This window comes from Mandrillus leucophaeus, unplaced genomic scaffold, assembly GCF_000951045.1.
Source record: "Mandrillus leucophaeus isolate KB7577 unplaced genomic scaffold, Mleu.le_1.0 Scaffold327, whole genome shotgun sequence".
NCBI lineage: Eukaryota > Metazoa > Chordata > Mammalia > Primates > Cercopithecidae > Mandrillus > Mandrillus leucophaeus.
The window spans coordinates 1,925,456-1,948,607 of NW_012103443.1; the positions used below are offsets into that span (position 1 = coordinate 1,925,456).

The 23,152-nt window shown below is 38.8% G+C and overlaps 1 protein-coding gene across 3 annotated transcripts in view; it reads left to right on the top strand.

Annotated features, from left to right (window-relative positions):
- ANK3 (ankyrin 3, node of Ranvier (ankyrin G)) overlaps nucleotides 1-23,152 on the top strand; it is a 600,548-nt gene that overhangs the window by 183,771 nt on the left and 393,625 nt on the right. For 2 of the 3 annotated variants that reach the window (XM_011988323.1, XM_011988322.1), the window contains exon 1: nucleotides 13,091-13,783. The exons of the other annotated variant lie outside the window; for it this stretch is intronic. In XM_011988323.1, coding sequence (XP_011843713.1) covers nucleotides 13,670-13,783 — 114 coding nt within the window. In that variant the 5' untranslated portion in view covers nucleotides 13,091-13,669. Of the gene's footprint in view, nucleotides 1-13,090; nucleotides 13,784-23,152 lie in introns of those variants that run through there. 3 annotated transcript variants of the gene reach the window in all.

The window sequence follows — 23,152 nt, forward strand, 5'->3', positions numbered from 1 at the left end:
CATTTGTTATGAATTTAACAATTCATGTAAGTAGTCTAATGTTACCATCAATGTTACGATACAGTAATCCTCAGGCATCTTCCCAGGGCCTTACTGAGCAGTAAGTTCTTTGGTGTCTCATCAAAACCATTTCCCCTATTAATACTTATGCATTTTTTTATTGTTTATATTATTAGTTTTATAAATCATTTATTTTGGTTATCCACACAACCCCAAACCAGTATAGTTCTAAGCTCTTTTTTGATCAGTGTTACTACTCTATGATCCATAATACTTGAATAATTCAAAATGTGGCACTGGTAAATATTATCATGAATATAGTGACTTTGGGTTTAAAAAACAGTTTAGGTTTTAAATGATTTACAGCTGTTAATAAGTTGTAAGTAAAATGAAACATAGCATAGATAATATATTTCTCCAGGTCCCTGTTCTGTCTGCCAACTGTCACAGAAGATTCTTGGACAGAGAATATATTAGTAGAGTTGGGAATGGGATGATAGAAGTACAGTTTAATTCCACCAGTCTCTAAATAAATATTTTAGCCTAGCCATTAAGTCAGGTTGATTTCACCTTTCCTGAAATCTACCTCCAGAAATTTATCCTAAGTTACTTAATGGATGTGTGAACTCATCTGAAATAAGTGGTCATATATAGCATTGTTTCTCTCATACAAAAATTGGAGCAATCTAAATGTATAATAGAAGGGGACTGGTTTAAAAAATGACATGTACATCACATGGAATATTATATAACCTTTTAAAAGTTATAGAAGAGGACTTAGTGATTTGCATGGATATTCATTATCTGCATTAACACATAATACATTTTAAAGCAGATTATAAAGCTACTTGAATGATTATATTCTTGATAAAATAGTTACATTTAAATACATATAAACACAAAGAGGGACTTGGAATAATATACAACAAAATACTAACGGTACTCATTTCTGAGCAGTGGCAATATGATTTTAAAAAAATTCTTCCGGCCGGGCGCGGTGGCTCAAGCCTGTAATCCCAGCACTTTGGGAGGCCGAGGCGGGTGGATCACGAGGTCAGGAGATCGAGACCATCCTGGCTAACATGGTGAAACCCCGTCTCTACTAAAAATACAAAAAACTAGCCGGGCGTGGTGGGGGGCGCCTGTAGTCCCAGCTACTCGGAGGCTGAGGCAGGAGAATGGCGTGAACCCGGGAGGTGGAGCTTGCAGTGAGCCGAGATCACGCCACTGTACTCCAGCCTGGGCGGCAGAGCGAGACTCCGTCTCAAAAAAAAAAAAAAAAAAAAAAAATTCTTCCTAGTTGAAATTTTCCTTTTATTTATCCTGTGCTTTTTAAGTGGCAGTTTTTAATTTTTATTTTACTGTGGTAAGAACACTTACCATGAGCTTTACCCTCTTTACAGTACAGTGTCGTATCGTTGACTATCAGTGCAAAGGTGTACAGCAAGTCTCCAGTGCTTATTCATGTTGCTGGACCAAAATTTTATGCCCATTGATTAATAACCTCCATTTCCCACTCTCCGCAGCCCCTGAGAACCGCCTTTCCACTCTTTTGATTTTGTGAAGTTGACTGTTTTCGATACCTCCTATGGTGGAATCATGCAGGATTTGTCTCTCTGTGACTGACTTACATTTTCTGATTTCTAAATCCATGATTTGAAATTTTTAGAATGAATATATGTTGAAGACAGGAAAAATAAATAAAATGACTTTTACAGAAAAGCTCCACACGGCCACAGTTTTCAAAATTATTTCTATTTTTTTGTTGCCGCCCTCAATACAGGAGGAGCTCTTGAGCTTTAAAAAGCCTGCAGAGTCACTTCACACACTGGGGCCTATTGGGGAGTGGGGTGGGGAGAGGGAGAGCATTGGGAAAAATAGTTAATGCACGCTGGGCTTAACACCTGAGTGATGGGTTGATAGGTGCAGAAACCGCCATGGCACACGCCGACCTGTGTAACAAACCTGAACGTCCTGACCCCAGAACTTAAAAATTAAAAAATAAAATATAATTCAAGATATTGGACAGGAAATTCCCCTAAGCTGAAGCAAGACTTGTTTCTTTAGAATCTAAAGGCAAACTGCACCTGCAGACTGTTCACCTGCTTTTATAAATAAAGTTTTTATTGTAATGTAAAAAAAAACACAAAGAAAAACAAACAAAAAACCTTTGGAATGATCTGCTTATCCCCAAGACTGGTTTTATTGCCACCTTGATAGAACATGCTATCATGAAATGCAGTAGTTACCTTAGGATTGTTGTTTCTGCTGTTAATACTCACAAGTACTCATAAAGTGGGGCAATTCTTTTTTAATGAGCATGATGATTTTGTTTTAATTTGCCATTATTGCAAGAAAGCCTTGTGAAGAGTTTTGGTTGGAAGCCGAATCAGCATTCTTATTCCTTTCCCATAACTCCTATTCATAGGATCTGAAATCTTTTTAAAAACTCAAATTGGCTAGAAAATTATTGTTAAAAATAGACACAAATATTGCATCTGTGTTAAACCACTGGTTGTTATCCTGAGCTTGTCTCACCAGTCTCACTGAAGAACTCACTGACAAAGTAATATCCATTACATATAGTAAAACGGTATTTCTATTTAGTAAATCCCACTATTATCACTGGTGTAGTACAAATTTTAACCAAATCTTACTAGATTTTAGTGCCATGGCTGCGCGCGCGCGCGCGCACACACACACACACACACACACACACACACACACACATTGTATTGGAGGTTTTGATTTATATTTTATTTTAATTGAATAGATTGTTCAAGCGAATTTTCATCTAGAAAAGGGTTAATGTGATGGACACTCGGTAATGTCCAGGGGTATTGAAACTTTCTGTAACCCAAATTAAATTTGATTTAAATTAGATGTATGCTGGAAATAATTTTTAGAATGGAGCTAAGTGTTGCAATATCACCACCTCTGCAGAAAAGACCACAGTTTAAATTTTTTCATTAAATTATTCGGTTTATTGCGGAAAGGAGCAAAACCTAGATACTGATGGCTGAGTGTACGGAGTTTAGTGCAAGGTTTCTTGTGCCGGCAGAAGCACTGGGGCAGATTCAGTCCACCTGGGTAACTGTAGCGGCTCCTTGCCTGCAGCTCCGTTGTTCAGGCAGCTTGTTCCATGTCAACACCTGCTCATTAGGAACTGGACCAAGACTCCCAGAGAGCTCTCCGTGGCCCTGCTTTTGTATCCCTGCCAATCTGAACTAGAATTTAATAACAACCTTGAGGTGAAACTTGGGCCTTTCCTCATTGCTAATCCCCAAAACCATCTGGCCCTTCCCTTTCTCTGAATAACAATTTTGTGCATGCGTGGTGGGAGGGAGGAGGATGGGGTGAGAGAAGGGGAACAAACATCTTACATTTCTTAAAGGACAAAGTATTCACTTTCAGTGTAGTTAGTTTCTTTTAGGTCACACACCTGAGCTCATTCTTTCCATAGCTTCCACATCTTTAATGCCAGATAATTTTTTAAAATTTGCACCACTCATTAACTGTTGACAGACCTCCAAGTTTGGTTTTTTTGATGAAATAATGCCAAAATGAAGCCTGTAAGTCTGTAATCATGATTCTGATTTTTAAAAAGATTATGCATTTTCTCTTTAATTTTCACTGGGTTTAGTACAGTATTACATACATAGGAGATACCCCATAAATATCTGTGTATTCCTTTGTGTTGCCCTATAAGTAATTGAAGTAATTTATGTGCTCTACAAAGTAATTGAAGTAAGATATGTATAGTGTATGATAGGAAATTACATTTAAAATACAAAGCATCAGAACTTCCTATGCCCTCTTCCCACCCTAAGGGAGGAACCGGACATAGTGAACCAGATATCCTATGCATTGCATACACAGCATCATGTTTATGATACTGTTGGAGGTTCACCCAGGGAAGATGCCCATTGAGTGAATGCCATATGCAATCACCTGTACTACTTAAAATTGTTTTCTTATGCTTGCTGAGCATTTGTTGAGTTTGGGTGTCTTAAATAATGTATAGGATTATGCTGCTTCCTTAAAGGAGGTACCCAATAAATATTTGTTAAATGAGTGAATTAAAGAAATGTTATCTGTGTGGACCTGGTATAGAAAATGTGCATAGCAACATATGTTTTTCCATCACTGACAGGTTGGCTATCATGTTCAAATCCAAAGGACAAATTTTCATGGGATTTATGTAAATACACACATCCACACATGTATACATACATGTATGCACATGTACCTATGTGTATATGCATACAGGTATGCACATATACATGAATGTACACATAAATATTCCAAGCACCAAGTTTTGACCATGCTGTCCATTCGCCCTTTCCTAAAGACCCTCAGAATGATGTTATTAACAGTGTGATACCTCAGACAAGCAGTCAGCAAATAGGCCTGCAGGCCAGATCCAGCCTTATTTTGATATAGCCTGAAAGCTAAGAATGTTATTTACACTTTAAATGGTTAGAAACAAATTAAGAAGAAGTATATTTGGTAATACCTGAAAGCTATATGAAATTCAAATTTCAGTGTCCATAAATAAAGTTTTATTAGATTAGAGAGACACTTTGACACCCTTACATATTGCCTCTGGTTGCTTTTTCACAGAGTCCATTAGGTGCAACAGAGACCAAACAGCCTTCAGAGCCTGAAATATTTACCCTCTGGCCCTTTACAAAAATGTTTGCTAACTCCTGCCTTAGAAGATACGAAAGATAAGCAGGATAAATCTGCCTGCATCAAGGAATACCTCCCAGTATTACAAACGATGCTGTCCCACTCTCAGACCCTTTTTAAAAGATCTTGGGAAAGAATGAGAAAATTGTTCCAGAGTTGTATTTTTTCAAAGGACCTCACCATCTTTATCTCCAAAACATAGGACCTTATGTTCCAAACAGGCTGTTTCGAATATTCAAACTTTTATCATTCTTGTGATTATATTGGCATGATCTAATGAAAGGGCAAGGAAAAAATTGCAAAGTTGTGGAACATATTACATGAAGCTCAATTAGTCTGATTCCAATGTGCCTTCCAAAACAACATGAAAGAGAAAGCCTGCTAACACTTGCTGAGTTCAAGGACAAGTAGGAAGAGAGCAAATCCCAAATCTACTCAGGAACCCTGAGTGCCAATCTGCGTTATTGTCTCCCCAACAGGATGATGTCCTGTGTTTATGTGTTAATGTTTTTGTTCTCTGTGATGTCCGTGTTGCTTCATAGACATTGGGTATTGAAACACACTGGTAAGATAGGGAAGAAGCAGGTGTTATTTCCACTCTACAGAAGGATGAGGCTATAAACTCTACATGTAGCCCTTTCCATGGCAGGAAGTCAGCTCAGTGCTACATCCAAGAAAATAGGATGTCTTTTTGTTAGACATAAATTTCTGCATGGTTGATACGTTCCTCAATATGCTAAAGAATTATTATCTGAATTTTAGTCTGAAATTTGACTCATTTTAATTATAGAATCTGGAGTACTGTTTAGTTTTTTTTTTTTTCTAATCCTACTATAAGTATGACCTCCTAAGTCAATGAATTAAATGTTTCATTCTCTAGAGATAAGATCATTTGCTTTCTTATATGTGCTGCTCCGTTCCTCCTACACAGGGTCAGCAAATAATTCCTGGGCCGACAATTTCCTGAATCTTCAAATAAAATCTCCTTTGTAGCTTTGCCTTTTAGTAGCTTCTTGAAAGAAATGTTTTGAAAGTGAATTTGCTTTCCTTATATCTTGATCAGAACTCACCAACATAAAATGATGCAAAAATCAGTCACTTCATCCTTACTGTAATTGTATTTCAGCATCACAGAGCGTGTATTTTGGGAGAGTTTAGAATTCCTTTCATGTTACAGATACGGAACCAGAAACTAGGTAGGATAAGGTCTCTGTAAGATCTCATAGCTACTTAGCAACAAAGTTGGGGTAAGAGCTATTTTGCCTTACTTAGTTACTTTCCTTATATTTCCTTTTGGCCAACTTAAATATAATTATTATATAGACATTAAATTACAAGAGTTTACTGAATTATCAGAAGAAATAATTTCATAGAATATTATATTTGGCTATGAAACAACAAGACTTATTTCCACAAGTTACACAGGAAAATTTATTTCATTACTCAGTGGTTATACTTTATCAGTCTTTTTGAATTGTTATTAAGCTGTAAGTTAATAAAGGTGATGGAAGCTAGAATTATACAAATAGTTTAAGAGATAAGTGTTACCAAAGCATATCTATTATCTTCAGTAATAAGTATATTTGAATTGAACACATTACTTGAGAAGCCATTCGCTCTTTGCTATTTAATGAATTTCTTGGTTTAGAGGGCAATTTTTGGAGAATTAGTACCCTAATAGAGTGAATTACCTGATTCAGCTGGCTCCTCACTATCATGATTTATTTTTCCTAGGGAATCTAAACATGGAATGAAGCAAAGAGTTCATAAACAATTGTTCCCCATCCGGTCACTTTCAATTCACTCATACTACTTTATTTTCTTCATAGCACTTGTTACTATCAAAAATTATCTTGTTCATTTTTTATTTGTTTACTCCCTGGCTCAATATTCAAGAATTGAAGCTTCTGAAAAGGGGACCTTATCGGCCTCATTCCCTGTTGTATCACCAGCACTAATAGCAGTAGCCAGGGCATAAAGGGAGTTTTGTATTTTCTGTTCAGGTTACAAGCAGTTCAGCATGTTGACTAGAATGTCAAGGGGTCACTTCTGAAATTGTAAGTTCCATGGGTAGGGAAAAGAGATCTGACCTAGAAAGCATTGTGCTGAGTGCTGACCTCTTCATTATGTTTTACATTACCCCACCCCTGCTTCTGTAGCACCTGTCTGTGTGTTCTAATTATTGGTGTCCTTGTCTTTCTCGCCCATGGAAACTTGAGGGAAAGGATGAAGTCTCATTCCTCTATACATCCCTGGTGCTGAACACAGTGACCAGCAGGGTAAGGGAATGTGTCCATGAGCACACAAATGCTTCTGTCAGCACAAGTGCCTGAGAACATACTGTATGTTTATGCATCACCTGTACCAAGAAAAAGAAAAAAGAAAAAGAAAGAAAGAAAGAAAGAAAGAAAGAAAGAAAGAAAGAAAGAAAGAAAGAAAGAAAGAAAAAGAAAGAGGCATAGTAGTTGATTGCTAAGTGTTCTCTGCTTGTTTAATGAAATAGCTGCCTTCAGGAAGACAATTTCTGACTGATCGGGCTGTCTTTTTGTTAGTACTGTGTAAGTTCTTTAGACCAGTGCTGTCGAGTAGGAATAGAGTGTAAGCCATGCATCTAATTTCAAATTTTGAATAGCCACATTTAAAAAGTTTTAAGAAAGTGAAATTAATTTAGTAATATATTTTATTTAACTGATCGTATCCAAAATATTATTTCAGCATGAATCAATATGTAAAATCATTGAGCTACTTTGCATTTTTTGGTACTAAATCTTGAAACCTGGGATATATTTTACGTCTCAATTTGGATGCAAAAATTTTGTCGGAAATACTTGATCTGTATGTTATATCATAAAATTTAAAGTCAGAAAAGTAGATTTGCATATCCAAATTGTTCCAAACACACTTGCATGTGTTCTACTATCTGAATTGAATATCAATTTGAAATTTTAAATAAAACTAAATATTTAGTTCTCCAGTTACACTACTCACATTTCCCTACCCAGTAGACACATATGACTAGTGGCTACTGTATTGGCCAGTGTAGAATACAGTAAACTCTGCTTGAATAAACTCTGCTTGAATAAACCTTTCTTATGTATATTTTTAAATTTGCAAACATTGAAGCCCTCCTTTCACATAAATCACAGCATGCTAGAAGAGTGAGGACTGTCATCGAAGTCATCTAGTCCAGCTGCCTCCTTTTATAAGAGCCGGAGTGGGGAGAGGAAGTGGCATGTGGTTCGTCTTCCTCGCACCCCTCTCTTGGTGCCTGCTTTGCACTCAGAACTCTGCCAGGCACTACCAGTCTACTCCTTCGGGTTGAACAGACACCACAGATATAGCTGTGGGGTACTTCTATGTGCAACGGAGGATCTCCTCCTCTCTGCAGGCCAGTGAGGGTGTGATGGAGAGACCTTGGGGAAGCCTCCTCATGTGCCTGCCCCTGTCTGCCCACGTGAGGTCACAGAAGCAGCTGGTGTGCTTGGGACCAGCTGGCTGTCTCTCCAGCACTGAGGTCAAGCCGCATAGTCAGATGGATGGGGAAAGAGGGCAGACTAAGTGCTAAGACAGATGGCACCAAGGCCAGTGCTTGTTATCCAGAGGTGCCACCCCCTACAAGGGGTGTATGAATGGCTACCAGTTCCTCAGTGCTATCCAGTCACAGTTTTTTGTTTTAAGAACTTCATATGTCTCATCTGAAAGTGAAAAATAATATGAGACTGTGAATTAAAAATTTTCCAGGTGTGTGTTTTTTATTTTGTCATTTATAACCCTTGACAATTTTAGTGCTTGTTTTCTTTCCTGTTCCTTCACCTTGTTCCAAACCTGCTCTAGGTCTTTTGGTATCATCCAGGATGCCAAAAATTAATGAAATGATCGTGGATCCAGATTTCTTTGTGAAGAAGAAATATTTTGACTATCTCTTGTGGCGAGGCTGCTCTGCTTCTGAGAAAACTGAAGTGGGTGCAGCATGAAGTCGTTCTCATTCCATCAAAACACATACTTGCCTCATTACCAGGAACCTGGAGTAGGGTTGAGGAGGCACACCCTCCCTGGCAGCCCTGGAACCATTTCTCTCTTTAGTTTCTTTCTTGCCTCCATCCTCTATTATTATATATACTCCCCAACTTCTCCTTCTTTATATCACAATGTAATATTTTTTACATGTGCACAGCTCTTGTAACTTCAGAATCTCCATGTGACAGTGTCATCTCTCTAGAAACCACATATATTGTTATTGGTTTGTGTGTCAACTCAGCTTAATAAGGTAGAGACACAACATGAAATGACAAGAGAGAGTAGTCAAGTTATTAATTGACTGAACTAATATTTAGAGCTTGTCTTGAAATCCTGAAAAGGTGTGTGTGAAAAATGAGTGGGCAGAAATACTTGGCTGTGTATCTAAAGTCTATAAGGCATCCGAATGAACTGATTTGGCTTTATTTTCAGTGGCATACTTAGTCACAATTGTTTGATTCCTGGACTAGATATTATCTGGAGTATGCCCATTACTCCATATGCCCAATGTGGAAAGATATTTTAATTGTTTTTATAGAAGACTAATGCTCTAATAATGCCCAGGCAGGAAGCACTCTGTATGAAACTTGTTAGTTCTGGTAAGAAATAAAAACAATTATTTGGGACAATTTTTAGTAGAGAGAATCACTTTTTTTTTTTAATACTGTAAGTTCTAGGGTACATGTACACAAAGTGCAGGTTTGTTACATATGTATACATGTGCCATGTTGGTGTACTACACCCATTAACTCATCATTTACATTAGGTATATCTCCTAATGCTATCCCTTTCTCTCCCCCTTTCCACAATAGGACCCGGTGTGTGATGATCCCCTTCCTGTGTCCAAGTGATCTTATTGTTCAATTCCCACCTATGAGTGAGAACATGCAGTATTTGGTTTTCTGTTCTTGCGATAGTTTGCTGAGAATGATGGTTTCCAGCTGCATCCATGTCCCTACAAAGGACACGAACTCCTCTTTTTTTATGGCTGCATAGTATTCCATGGTGTATATGTGCCACATTTTCTTAATCCAGTCTGCCACTGATGGACATTTGGGTTAATTCCAAGTCTTTGCTATTGTGAATAGTGCCACAATAAACATACGTGTGCATGGAGAATCACTTTTTTTGACATAACTTTTAGTAACAAAGCTACAAGCAGGGAAAACACAGAGACTCTTTGGGGCAGTGTGCTCTTTGAGGCAGTGTGGTGGCTTTCAAATTGTGCTCACCAAAGCTGCCTTCTGGAGGAGGGCTGAGAGAGCCAAAGGGCTGGGGCTCCAGGACACCATTTTTTCCATTCAGCCATGCAGCTCCACTGTTATGTTTATTATAAGTACCTTTCCTGTAGGATGTATTCAAAGAATGATTTCTTCAGCTAATAAAAATTTGAAAGATCGCTCTGTACTATATTTTGAAAGCATGGTTTAGGAATTCTTGTACCTGGGACTTTTCTAAAACAAGAACAGATTCTTTCTTTTTTTCCTGAGAAAGGGAAGTCACTTAAGAATTTTTGTCCTCAGAATTTTTTTTCTTTTTTCTTTTTTTTTTTGGAGATGGCGGGGGGATGGAGTCTTGCTCTGTCACCCAGACTGGAGTGCAGTGGTGTGATCTCAGCTTACTGCAACCACCACCTCCCGGGTTCAAGTGATTCTCATGCCTCAGCCTCCCGTGTAGCTGGGATTAGAGGCGCACACCAACACGCCCAGCTAATTTTTGTATTTTTAGTAAAGATGGGGTTTCACCGTGTTGACCAGGTTGGTCTCGAACTCCTGACCTCAAGTGATCTGCCCATCTCAGCCTCCCAAAGTGCTGGGATTACAGACATGAGCCAACCGTGCCTGGCCTACCCTCAACTTTTAATAGCTTTGACATTCCGTGCATAGGCCACGCCCATCCTATGCAAGTCCTATGTACACATTCTCATGGCCAATGGCAAGTAGTAGGACTGGAGAAGTTGCGGTAGAGGGAGGTGACCATCAGCCTGACTGAACCTTTTACTCTTGTTTCCTCTAAGGCCATGTTTGTATCTCATTCTTGTTGCTACCAGGGATCTGCCCCACTTCTCAGACACATGAGCTTGTACCAGTTGGACAATTAGTTGAACTTTAAAGATTCATAATAGTTTTTAATCTCCCAAATGACCATAAGTTCTTGAAATTTAAGTGGAAATTTTTGATAAAAATTTAGTCAAGGAATCAAGTTTTTAAAAGTTCTTTTAATGTTTTCATTTCAGCTATAATAAAGGCTTTCTAAAACTATTGATAAAACTGTCAATTCAGTTTTGAGGGGAACTGGCATTTGTGGCTCTCTTGAGTCAATGCCTTTGTGTTGAGAATAAGTACACTAGGAGCTTGAGAGTTACTGGTCAGGATATCTGCTGTGTAGGGAGAAAGGGATTTAGCCTTTAGTAATATCAGTCAAAACCTAGGACCCACAGGGTTGCCTTTCTTAGTAGAGTCACTGTTCAAAGTTCTACTTTAGAAATGGAAGATAAAAGATCACATTTTCTGTAAAAAAGGTAATCTGAGCAAGCTATACCTTAGGATTTATTTTTGATGGGCTAACCACTTACTGAGATAAGGGAAAATCCAAGGCAACGAGAAAGTCACATTATGGAGTCCTAAAAAGCCATGACACATTCTCAACTTCTGAACATTTGGGGGAAGCAAAGAATTATTCTAGAGAGAAATACATTCAAAAATACCTGTGGCTTATTTTCCTAATTTCCAACTATGGTTTTGCCAATAGAAATCAATGAGAAAGTATAGTGCTTTGCCAGCCTCAGATGGAGAAGTTACTTGATCAAGCACACTTCTAAATATATTTTAAAGTATCATTAGTGTCTATAAAGGAAGAAGGAAAAGATGATCCAGGAGCCAGTGGGAAAGCCGCCAGCTTTTTAGCTGGCTGTTCTCTTCAACTTACTGAAAATAAAAGAAATTGTATGAATGTTTTCAAAAGTATAAGATTATTTATATTGGGAAAATGCATACGAAGGTTTAAGTTTTACTCTGCCCCACGTGTTACTAATACAGTAAAATATCCTAGTAGAAAAACACTCATTTTTACTACAAAGACCCAAATACGTTTCATCTGGTTTCGGATCTGAGTTACATTTCATCCTCCACCTTCATTTTTCCCCATTTTTGTGTAGTTTCATAGGCAACGGAGAAACTTTCCAGAACTCTTTCTTCATGAAGACAGTTTGTGTGGAAGTCAAGCACGTGAGCATCGGTGCACATAGTAGGCCCATGGTAACTCTATGACCAGCGTGGTTTCCCTGTAGTTCGCCTTGAGGCCTCAGAGCAGTGCGCAGTCCATTGGTAGTAGGAATGGGACGCCATGGTCCCTGAATTTCCCTTCCCATTTTCATCACTGCTCCACAGAGACTATAAAGCATCCTACAAGAGGAAAAGAGGAAAGACCTTTGAACCCCAAATCTAGACGTATGGTGAGTAGAAGTTGTTTGCAGGAACTCACGCTTGGCACTCTTTGTGAAGCAGATGAACAACAACCCCCAACGAAATCCTCACATGATGCACTGGACCTGGTGCTCTGTCCTTTACACACCTACACAGTCAGCCCTACAAAATCAAATGCACCGGCAGCCAAAGTTATGGACTTTTGTATTGGAAGGGCACATGCTAACAAAGTCTTTTCATCAGAACATCTTTTTTCTTTTTTTTTTCCCTGGCTCATTTTCTTGGTGAAATTGGTGTGTGTGTGTGTGTGTGTGTGTGTGTGTGTGTGTGTGTGTGTGTGTTTTCTTTTTTTTTACTAGATCTCATATGTTTTAGGCCCAGCCTGACATTTCAGCAGTTTCTTGCTAAAGCACTTACTGTGAATACTGTGTAGTATGTGTGCAAATGACTCCCGACTTATTAGATTTCTTCCAGTGTGTGCATCCTAGCAGAAGACACCCCAGCAGGCCTTGAGCACTGCTGCTGCTTCACTTCACATAATGAATATTCAGAGGCTGCGGTCATTGAGAACTCAGGTGGCAAAAATAGTAAGGTGATTGAAGCAAACCCTAACATGAAAGCAAATCTGCATTTCACTGACTCAGAAACACTGATTACGGCACAGATTCCTGACCCTCAGACCCCATGAGAGGAGAGTCCTGGGGAACCTCCTATGAATCAGGCATCTGTTCCATACACCAACATGCTCACATCTTTCTGTATGATGTGTTGTAATCAGCATGTTGTTTTTAAAAGACAACAAGCCCTTGTGTAGTCTTCTCCACAAAATGCATTTAGGCTGATAGTTTAGCATAAAGGATGCACTGTTGAGACGGGCAATACATGCATTGTTTTCCCCGTAATGCAGTCAGGATCTCCATAGCAAAATGTAGTGTGTTTTTTGAAATCTTATTTTATATATTTTGTCACCATCAGCAGTTGAACTAAAGTAGGAACAGCTCCATTCTATCAGGGGTTAAATTATTCTCCGTGTAGATCTAGTGGTGATGTATAAATTGCAGCCTTTTCTTTTTTTCAAAGGATTCTAAAATAGGTTTTCAGAATTAGTGCTGGATTTTTGCTTCTGCATGTGTGGTGACTCTTGATTCTTCCTCTTTGGAGAAGCATCCTTTGCAGCATTCCCCCTTCGGAGGAATCACTTAGACACTTCCAGCTGGTGGCAGGGGATACAGCCATAATACAGCTTCCTCTGTCCCAGCTGTCTTCTTCACTACGGTAAATGCATTACGATGGCTGCACTCTCCTGTAAAGGTTCAGGTAGAGGAAGGTGTAGGATGAAGTCCGGACATCATCATTTGGGTTTTTAAAAGCTTCAGCTTCTCCAGCATCTTTGCATTGTGAATATCTTCCTGCTTCTAGTCAAAGCTTTCTCTCTAGTGATTGGAATGCTGCTGTAAGCCTGATTAAAGGTGCCTGAGGATATCACCTTTTACAAGGAAGCCGTGCCTGCTTGAGAGGATCTTTTTAAATGCATTATGGCTCATGCAGCCTCACAATTAAAGAAAAACAGGGATTTAGAAATCAATGCTGAAGAAGAGCCTGAGAAAAAAAGGAAACACCGCAAACGGTCCCGGGATCGGAAGAAAAAGGTATCTATGTATGCCAGAGCATGTATCTTGCCTGGATTCTTTTTGTTGTAATCTCCCCCTGGCATCTGTTAGAAGCAGTAAAGCTTATTTTTACATGCTGGCTAGAGTGTAAATTGGGTGTGTAAATTGGGAACAGATGATAAACCCTATGGCAGACCATGGCCATAGGATGGGCAAGGCAAGAGGGATGGTTTTCTCCTGTGGGGTGATTGCAGGGCTATGCGGAAAGTGTGCTTCACTTTATATAGGCATGGGCATGTTTCCATGACACGGAAAGGTGTTGTGAGGGAGTTACAAAAGTAGTTTCTTCACAGCCCAGTCAAGGTGAAATGCACTGCGGTGACTTGGGTTAGAGGGAGAGGCCAGAGAGCCAGGCTTTGTACTTCTTAGAGGTTTGTCTCGTGGAAAAAGAGCTTTTGTGCTGGAACTGTGTCACATGCGTGCGTTTCCCAGGCAGATCTGTGACCTTAGAGACGTAGCACAAAAGTCATTTCCTGCTTTGCTTTTATTTCCTCTTTCTTTCCTTTTGCCTCTTATTCTTATAAGGTGCTTTTTGTCAAGTTGTGCAATGGAAATAAACTGCTAGAAATAACTTTCTGTTGTTAAATAAAGCTGAAATCACAGAGGTTTGGTAATTTGCTGGGTGAGAGTGATTATCCTGAACGCAGGAATTCCAGTGACCTGAAACCTTCAACACTGATCGCTTTAGATCAAAGCATAGGCATTGATGATTCCTTACTGATATTCCAAGGCAGGGGGAGAATAGGAGGAAAATTCTGGGTCAGAGGTGTTTTATTGTAGCCCATGAGTATTTAGAGTGTTTGCCCTTAAATATGACTCCTAGGTGCTGAACCAGGAGTAAGACCCCAAAGCACTTTTCCTCCACGATAATTAATAAAAATTGACTAAAACTGTGATCTGAATAGGAAAGGCAGGTCATAAAGCATTTTTATGTGTCTTTGTGAAAATTCCCAAGGGAAAGATATCCTTAATTTGCTGTGAGCAGTGAGGCATGTGCTTTCTAAATGACATGCAGATTTCATCCCCCACATGGACCCCTCTTCAGGAGTGACCATGAATATTCCTGGTACTCTTGCCATTTTCTTCAGAGTTAGGATCTATAGAAGACTCTGCCTTTTGTTGCATAGCTGACTTTGAGATTGAAGCTGGAGAGCTGCAGTTGTTTTGCTGCAAGAGGTTAAATATAGTTAGTTCCTACTTTGATATTCTTGTAAATAAACTTCTTGAATATATTTTCATAAAAATACAAACTTGGGTTAAGAAATTGTGTGCAGGCGTATTTCAAAGCCTTTCACGGCAGAGTTGTTATGAAATGGCCATACTTTGCTAGATTATGGTCTAATTTTATTGTATGAGGTTTCTCTGTGGGTAGGCCACTACCACTTGCCCCCTCTCCATACATCTCTGCCTACTGCCACCATGATAAACTAGCTTCTAAGAAACATGGAAAAGGTACATATATTTGTATGAAGATATGGTGTCATATTAATATTGACACTATATGTTAGGGTTGTTAGACTAGCTAGGTTTATGTACAGCAGTTTTCTGTAGCAGTGATGACAGATCTGTCACCTTTGTCCTGGGCCCCTGTTTGACTTGGAAGCAAGATAGGGAAGGGGTGAAGCAAAGGGAGTTTCTGGACTCACTGAGCTGTAGCAAATGCTTTGTGGACCAAAGTGCTTTGTTACCAGTACAACAGAGTCTGTCCAATGTAAATCACTTAGCAACCAGAAGGGAACATGGAGAAATATCAATATCTCTATTGTAAATGTGCAAGTGGATTTAAATGTTTTATTCTCAGGACACTCAGAGTAGATCCTAAAACTGGCACATGGATAACACTTTCACTGCTGTTGTTCCTTCTTAACATAGTAAAATAGGTATATTCTCTAAGATACAGTATATTATGGAAGATACAATATTCATAGTCAAATTATTTCATGGACTACTTGTGATACACAAAGTTAAGACTGAATTATTTTGAAGACACTCTAGATTTCCTTCAGTGGCATAGCCATATATGACCCTCATTCCCTATAAAGTGAATTGTTATGACTTTAGATTTCTTTTTCCCCGCCTTTTTCTAAGATTCTAATGAAGGCCTGTGGGCTAGTTTGTTCCATGTTGTAGACCTCATGTCAATGAAAAATGCTTCTTCTAAGTATTTTGTGGGATATTATGGGGAAGTTACTCTTGTTCATATGCAGAAATACTGTATAGGAATTGTTTTTTTTTTTTGAAATGAAGTCTTGTTCTTGTTGCCCAGGCTGGAGTGCGGTGACGTGATCTCAGCTCACTGCAACCCCCGCCTCCTGGGTTCAAACTATTCTCCTGCCTCAGCCTCCTGAGTAGCTGGGATTACAGGCACCCACCAACATGCCTGGATAATTTTTGTACTTTTAGTAGAGATGGAGTTTCGCCATGTTGGCCAGGCTGGTCTCAAACACCTGACCTCAGGTGATCCACTTGCCTCGGCCTCCCAAAGTGCTGGGATTACAGGTGTGAGCCACCGAGCGTGGCAAGGATCTTTTAATTACGTAAAAGTAATAGTGGATACTCTCATAAAATCACAAACTAGAAAAGTTTGGGAAAATCCTAGAGTATCTAGTTTATAAAATAAGGAATTTGGTCCATGACACTCCTGCAGTTCAGGTTTGAGTAAGGCCAAAGACGAAGCTTTCTTGATTAGGTCTGATGACACAGAATCGTATAGTATGGGATATCACTATATGTTATCATGAAATCATAATGCATATGTAGACTTAACATTGGATTCACATTTCATCAAGTTTTTAAAAACCCAGTGAATTGTGCATATGGTCTATTTTGAATATGTTAATCATGAATATGTGATTACCAGTCCAAAAAAAAAAGCAGTACAGAACTTCTAGGAATTTATAATTAGTTGAATTTTAATAAAGATGTGTTTTATTCTTGACATAACTTAAGTAGTGTTAAGAAAAAGAAAATCTTCCTATTTGTTGAAAGGAAATGCATCTAGGTGGACGAACCTTTACTTTTTTATTACTAATTTGTCTGGCTTTAAAAAAAAGTTTGAATGAGTATCTTGTTTAAAAGGTGCTTACCAATGCACTTACAAATGCCTCTTCCCCATACTTTCCCATTGCCCTTCCCTGCCGTATCTTTTTCCCTCCACACTTCTCTGCTCATGGGCTGCTTAGGTTGGCAACCAGTGGGAGGCATGCCACTGTAGATAGAGTGCCTTTGGGTGGGTTTTTACTGGATCCTTGCCCTGACTGAGTTGCAGAGAAGAGCTGTTTATATCCCCTGCTGCCAGCAGGGCCCAGGCCCATGGGCGGTGGTCGGTAGGTGGCTCATCCTACCATAAAGCCACGATGGGCCGAAGTCACACGTGCTCTCCTCGTGGTCAGGCTGCAGTCCTTGCACATTCCCTGCCGTTGTTGGCTTCTGGTACCATGTTACCTGCCTGTCATGCCCTCTCCCCACATAAACTATAAAATACATTTCAACAGTGAGGGATATTACTGGAATTAACCCTAATTTGTTCCATAAGTGGGTTTTGTTAGTATATGAATATATGCTTGTATATATTTACCAGGTCCTGTAAAAAATTTGAGGTGACCTAATGAGATTTATATTAAAAAAGAAAACATTGTGGAGTTTGCTCTCAACAGATAGGTAGGTAGATCTCGCTCTATATATGCACCTGACGCAGTGCTAGATACTAGGATAAAATGACAATTCCATGATTAACATATTTTCTGATTATTGATGTCAAACATACAGTCAGTCAGTGACAGAGCGGGAACAAATATTCATTGCTTCATTCTTGAATTCATGTATTCATTCAGTAAACATTTAATGAGTGACTTCTGTGGATCAGGCATTGCATCAAATGTTGGAGACAAAGCCAATCAAAGCATAGTGGCAACACTACAGTAACGCCCAGAAGAGGCAGGGAGGGAGAAGGGTAAGAGCCATTAATCACTTTCCATAAAGAATGAAGAGGGAGCCTCAGGAGTCCACAGAAAGACCCTCACTTGGCTCAGATGCGCTCAGAGGAGAATCTCAGTGAAGCTGAATGGACTTGAAAGAGGAGTCAGCAAGATAATCAAGCCGAAGAACAGGAATCTCATTCCCAAAGTAATAGAAGTAGGAGAGACTATTAGGCTGTGTGGGAAACAAACAGTATTTTGGAATTCCTGGAGCAAATGGGACCTGAGGGCGTGGCACGAAAAGTAGGCAGGTGCCAGAGCATAAAGATCTTCCTATGCCATCTTGCATAGTTTGGAAATCATCCTGCTAAAAGCAGGGAGAGACCTTAATGGTGGTGGTAGAAGAGAGGACTGTGAATAGCTTTATGGGGTAGAGCCGTCACTCAAGCATCCGTGTTGTAGCAGCAGCAGGGAGAGCAGTCAGGAAGCTCTGATGGGGATCCAGGCACGAAATGCTGAGTGTGAACCAAGGCGGAGACTATGCCAGTGGAGAGGGGGTGTTGCATACCAAAGATATTTAGGGGAAGACTCAGTAGAACTTGGCAATGGATTGTAGGCAGGATGTGAGAGAGAGATCGGATTCTCGGATAACTGCCAAGTTCCTGGCTTGAAGGGGGAAGAGGAAGAATTAAATGTCCTGGATTCATGTCTTTTCTCCCAGGCCATTTATTGACCAGTTATTCTGCAGTAGGTAGGGTGTTACATTGCTTTGCAGGTGGAGATTCATTTCATCTTCCTAATAACCCTGTGAGAAGAGAAAGTATTTTTTTTATTATCCCCATCTTACAGACAAGGAGACTGAGGCTGAGCCTTGAAGCTAGTTGCCGAAAGTTTTCACCCTAGTCAGACAGTGGTAGAGCTAGGATTCCAATTGGGGCAGTCTAACTCTCCAGCTTGCGCTCTTAACTACTATGCCATACAAGGTGTATAGTATGTGACATTAATATTTTCACAGCTGCACATCAAAGTGGGCTTGTTTCAGAAAATCTTCTAAGTGATAAGCTATTTTCTAGACATGTGAAACTTTAAACGACAGGCTTTATGTCTCTAACTAATTCAGTATTGTAGTGACTGTTTTTCTTACCCTCTGCAGTAAATTTTAATGTTTTTTCTTAAGGTTCTTTTTTTAAAATTTTTTGGAAGTTAGAAATGAAAATTACCAACACAAGGATTTCAAATCCTCAGACACATTGTGTAATGACAACTTAACAGTGTGTTGGATGCCTACTGTATGTCAGCAATGTGCAGAGGGATTCCCATGGGTTATTCTTTTTTCTTTCCTGTGACTTTCCTATGAGGCAGGCATTATTTTCATCTCCATTTTTATAGGTAAAACTAAGGCTTAAAAATACCTTGTCTGAGGTCATCTAGCTAGTGAGTGGTGGACCTAGACTTGAACTTGGGTCAAAGGACTTTGGGATCTCTATTTAACCACTGGGTTTATTGTAATGAGGTGCTAGCTGTCTCCTTTAAGGTTAACCACCATTTAAGGGTTTGAGAACAGATTTTTTATAGACATGGACTATGGTGTTATTTCTTGCCATTGAAGCTCAGTGCATCCTGATATTTTATAGGCTTTCCCCATTCCTAGTTACCTGGGTATCTCTGACACCCTGATCTAAGATGCCAGGCAAGAGTAAGGTTTTGTACTGCAGCAGCTGGACTATGGTAGAAGATTGTGTCGATCTTTATGAGATCAAGGAAACTTGCTCTGTTCCCTGCTGCATCGAGTATATGGACTCCAGGTCTCCAGGGACCATGGTCAATTAGCATACTTGATATTCTGTACCATAATTACGTGTTTACCTGTCTGTCTTACCAAGAGACTGTGAGCTCCTTGAGGCCAGAGATGGTGTAATTATCTACTACAGCCAAACTGGGGCTTGCTGGATGGTGAATGAGTGGATGAGAGGCAGTATCATGTAATGATTAAGAGTGTGAACCATAGAGTAAGGTTGTCTGAGTTCAGATTCTGGCACTATCAGTTAGATGTTGACCTTGGAGAAGTTATTTAGTCTCTCTGTGCCTCAGGCTCTCCACCTGCAAAATGGATGTAATAGCAGGATGTGCTTAGTATAAGGTTGTAAAGGGGTTTCAGTGAGTTCGTATTAAAGCTGCGCTTGTCACAAAGTAAGAGCCATAGTGTTGCAGTTGTTGTTGTTCAGAATGTACAGACAAATGAACAGAAGAATAAATGGACTTTAGTGTAAGTATTTAGTGTTAGCCAATGTACTGAGGCATTAACCAAAGCCAAGGTTTGTTTATGAAACTTGCCTCAGGTCACGGCAATACCAGGTCTTGGAACCAAGGCCTGTGTGGTTCTAAGTTTCTTGCTTGGGCCATCAAAACCTCTACAAGAGAGATTTTCTTAAGGGTGATTCTTATCAATGGACATCCAGGGTGAATTCTTATATCAAGAAAAAAATGATCACTTTTGAGATGTTGAAAGTTACATTATTTACTAATTCAAATTTTAATAAATCATTTAAATTCAACTGCAAAATCTAGATTTGTATATTCTTTCATACTTAAGTTAGTGTACTCCTGCATTTAAAATTTTTAAATAGAATCCACTTACTGAAAAAACAGTGAAAGCATTGGTTTAGATAGATAGATAGATAGATAGATAGATAGATTGATTTAGGTGTAGCTTAAATATTGAAGGAGAATATCTAAATACAACATTATATTGTCAGTTACATAATTCACATTTTATTTTCAAGAAATAAAAAGCAATTTGCTATAGTTTTGCCCAAATTGTTATTCTAGTGTATATTATGTAAACTAAAAATTGTTATTCTAGTTTATATTATGTAAACTAAAAGTAGGAGAGTTAAAAGCAAACCAAAGGACATCAAGCTTGAATCATTTACATATAGGTCAGATTTTTTTTCTGGTACTTACTCCATTCACTCAAGATCCTGCTTTCATGGACCCAAAGTGGAGTCATGAAATGGGATCATCTATTATTGACAAATGTGGGAGGTGCTTATAAAATATATAGATTTCAATTTAGATTTAATTGGTTCTAGTAAATGATTTCTCAGTCATGGGTGACTTTCTGATTAATTAGGATCATATCCTCAGTTTTGTTTGAACTTAGACATATCTCATTAGAATGGGAAGAACAGAGACTACCATTCATATCTGCTGGATATAGCTCAACTTTTGGCAGAAAAAAAAAGTCTACTAATACCATCATCATAGGAGAAGAAGGATGTATGGACTGCCTGGTAAAAAATGGGGAAATAGAACTAGGCCATAAGAGGGTTGGAAGAAAGGAAGTTCAAGATTTTCTAGATACTGAAAGTCAGAGACTGAGACATTTGTAAGGTACTGTGAAGGTACCCCTGAAATCAAAAATACCTGGTCTTGGAACCAATCAGATGAACAGCATTCTTTTACCCTAATAAAGTACAATTTTGTAAAACATCTATACAGTGAAAGAAAGTATGAAAACATGGTAAATTTTGTTTAATAGAAGATTAGAAACATTAATAAAACAGACAAACAATAAGGAGCGATGTGGGGAAGTGGGGTAGTATCTGGAGCTAAGTATTACAATTCACGGTATTGAAGAGAATGGGCCTTGAGGCTCAACGTGAGTTCGCAGAGAAGCTGCTACTAATTAGCTGTGTGGCCATGAACTTAATCTCTTTGGGCCTCAGTTTCCACATTGATCAAATAGGGATATTATTTTTTCTTTATATACATGTTGTGAAGAGTAGAGATACTGCAAGTAAATGCATTTTGCCAGGTTCCTTGTGTAAAAAGTGTATTTAGCAAGTTTCCAACTTCCCTTCCTAAAGTATAGGTTCTCAAATGTCATTGAGGGATTGTAGTCAAGAATGAGGTGGAAGAACTGAGAAAAAGAGGGAATATTTTTAACAACTTTTGCACCTTATAAGCACTCAAAATTATTTGCTGAATTGATATAGTGAATGAAGTTTTACTAAGAGACCGTCATTCCCAGACAACCATTAAAGTCCCACAGTTAGCTCTTTGCAAACCTTCCACAGCCCTTGGGGAATTAAATCTGTCATTTTGAGAAATACTCCTGAAGATTCATATGTTAAATACATTTTTCCATTCATTAACATTAGTACTAATTAGCTTCTCTCAGTAGTTAAATGATTGCTGAGGTAGATGTTAAAGAAAACTTAAGAACCCTATGCACAGACACAGGAAGTATCAAATGATTCCTTTAATAAATGAACTTTATTTTGCAGATTCGAACATAAATGTTGAAAAAGGAAAAAAAAAAGACTATTTGGGTTGAATGAAGAAATCTTCATTATATAGTTTATGTATTGTGATTATGGAGAAGAAACAAAATACAATATAAGATTCATTACCCACCAGTTTGTCCCCCAATCTAGGCAGTGTCCACAATAGAGGTGTTGTTACAGTTTTGGAATAGCTGGGGACTGGGAGAGGAATGAATAATCTGACCAACGTAGACTTACGTGTCGTACCTGGTTTCTGAACCTAAGGTGGCCCGGTGGCTGTCTTCCTTTGTCAGCGATTCCCTTCTCCCTGTGATCTGATTGCTACTTGCAAGAGTCTCTAAAATTTTCAATCACATATAGCTAGTTAACCTTCACCTGACCAAACTGGCCCACTTCCATAACTGCCACTTGGAGTTATCAGTGTATTCATATGCTACCACTCATCTTAAACCAAACAGAAGAACTGAGTCTGAAACCTGGACATCTTTCCTTAGATATTTTCATCATAGACCCTCTGTGATTTTTTTATTGTTCCAAGAAGGTCTACCCAGTGAGACATCCAACAGCAAAAGTATCTGAAGCAGAATTTACCTGTCCTGTTATTTGTTGAGCTGTAATTCATTGAGGGACTACAGTGGGCCAGGCGTTCTACCACGTGCATGATGTAGATCATTTTGTTGAATCTTCGTGGCATGGATATTATTTTCCAATTTTCTGGATTAGGGAAGTTATACTTTGAAAGTTTCAAAAACTTGCCCAAAATTGCACAATTAGTAAGTGTAAAGCTGTAATTCAAACCCCAATTGGTCTGATTTCTAGCCCTGTGCTTTTTCTACCACTCTTCACACCTGGAGTTGCCTCTGTGTTACACTGAGAGCATCATTTTTACAGAATACTGAGCTCCCTGAGATGAATCTTTTCTGGACCATGAAATGCCATGCAAGGGTTTCTTCCCCTAGGAAATCTCATATAGAATCATTTTTGTGATTTATCTCTTTCTCCCAAAAGAACATTAAGAGTGGGACATAGATAGTAGGAGGGTGATATTACTGGATGTAATAAATAAATTGACTCAACTTCAAATGACTTGTACTTCATTTACTGGAAATGCATTCTACCTTAACAGTACTATAATTCTATTA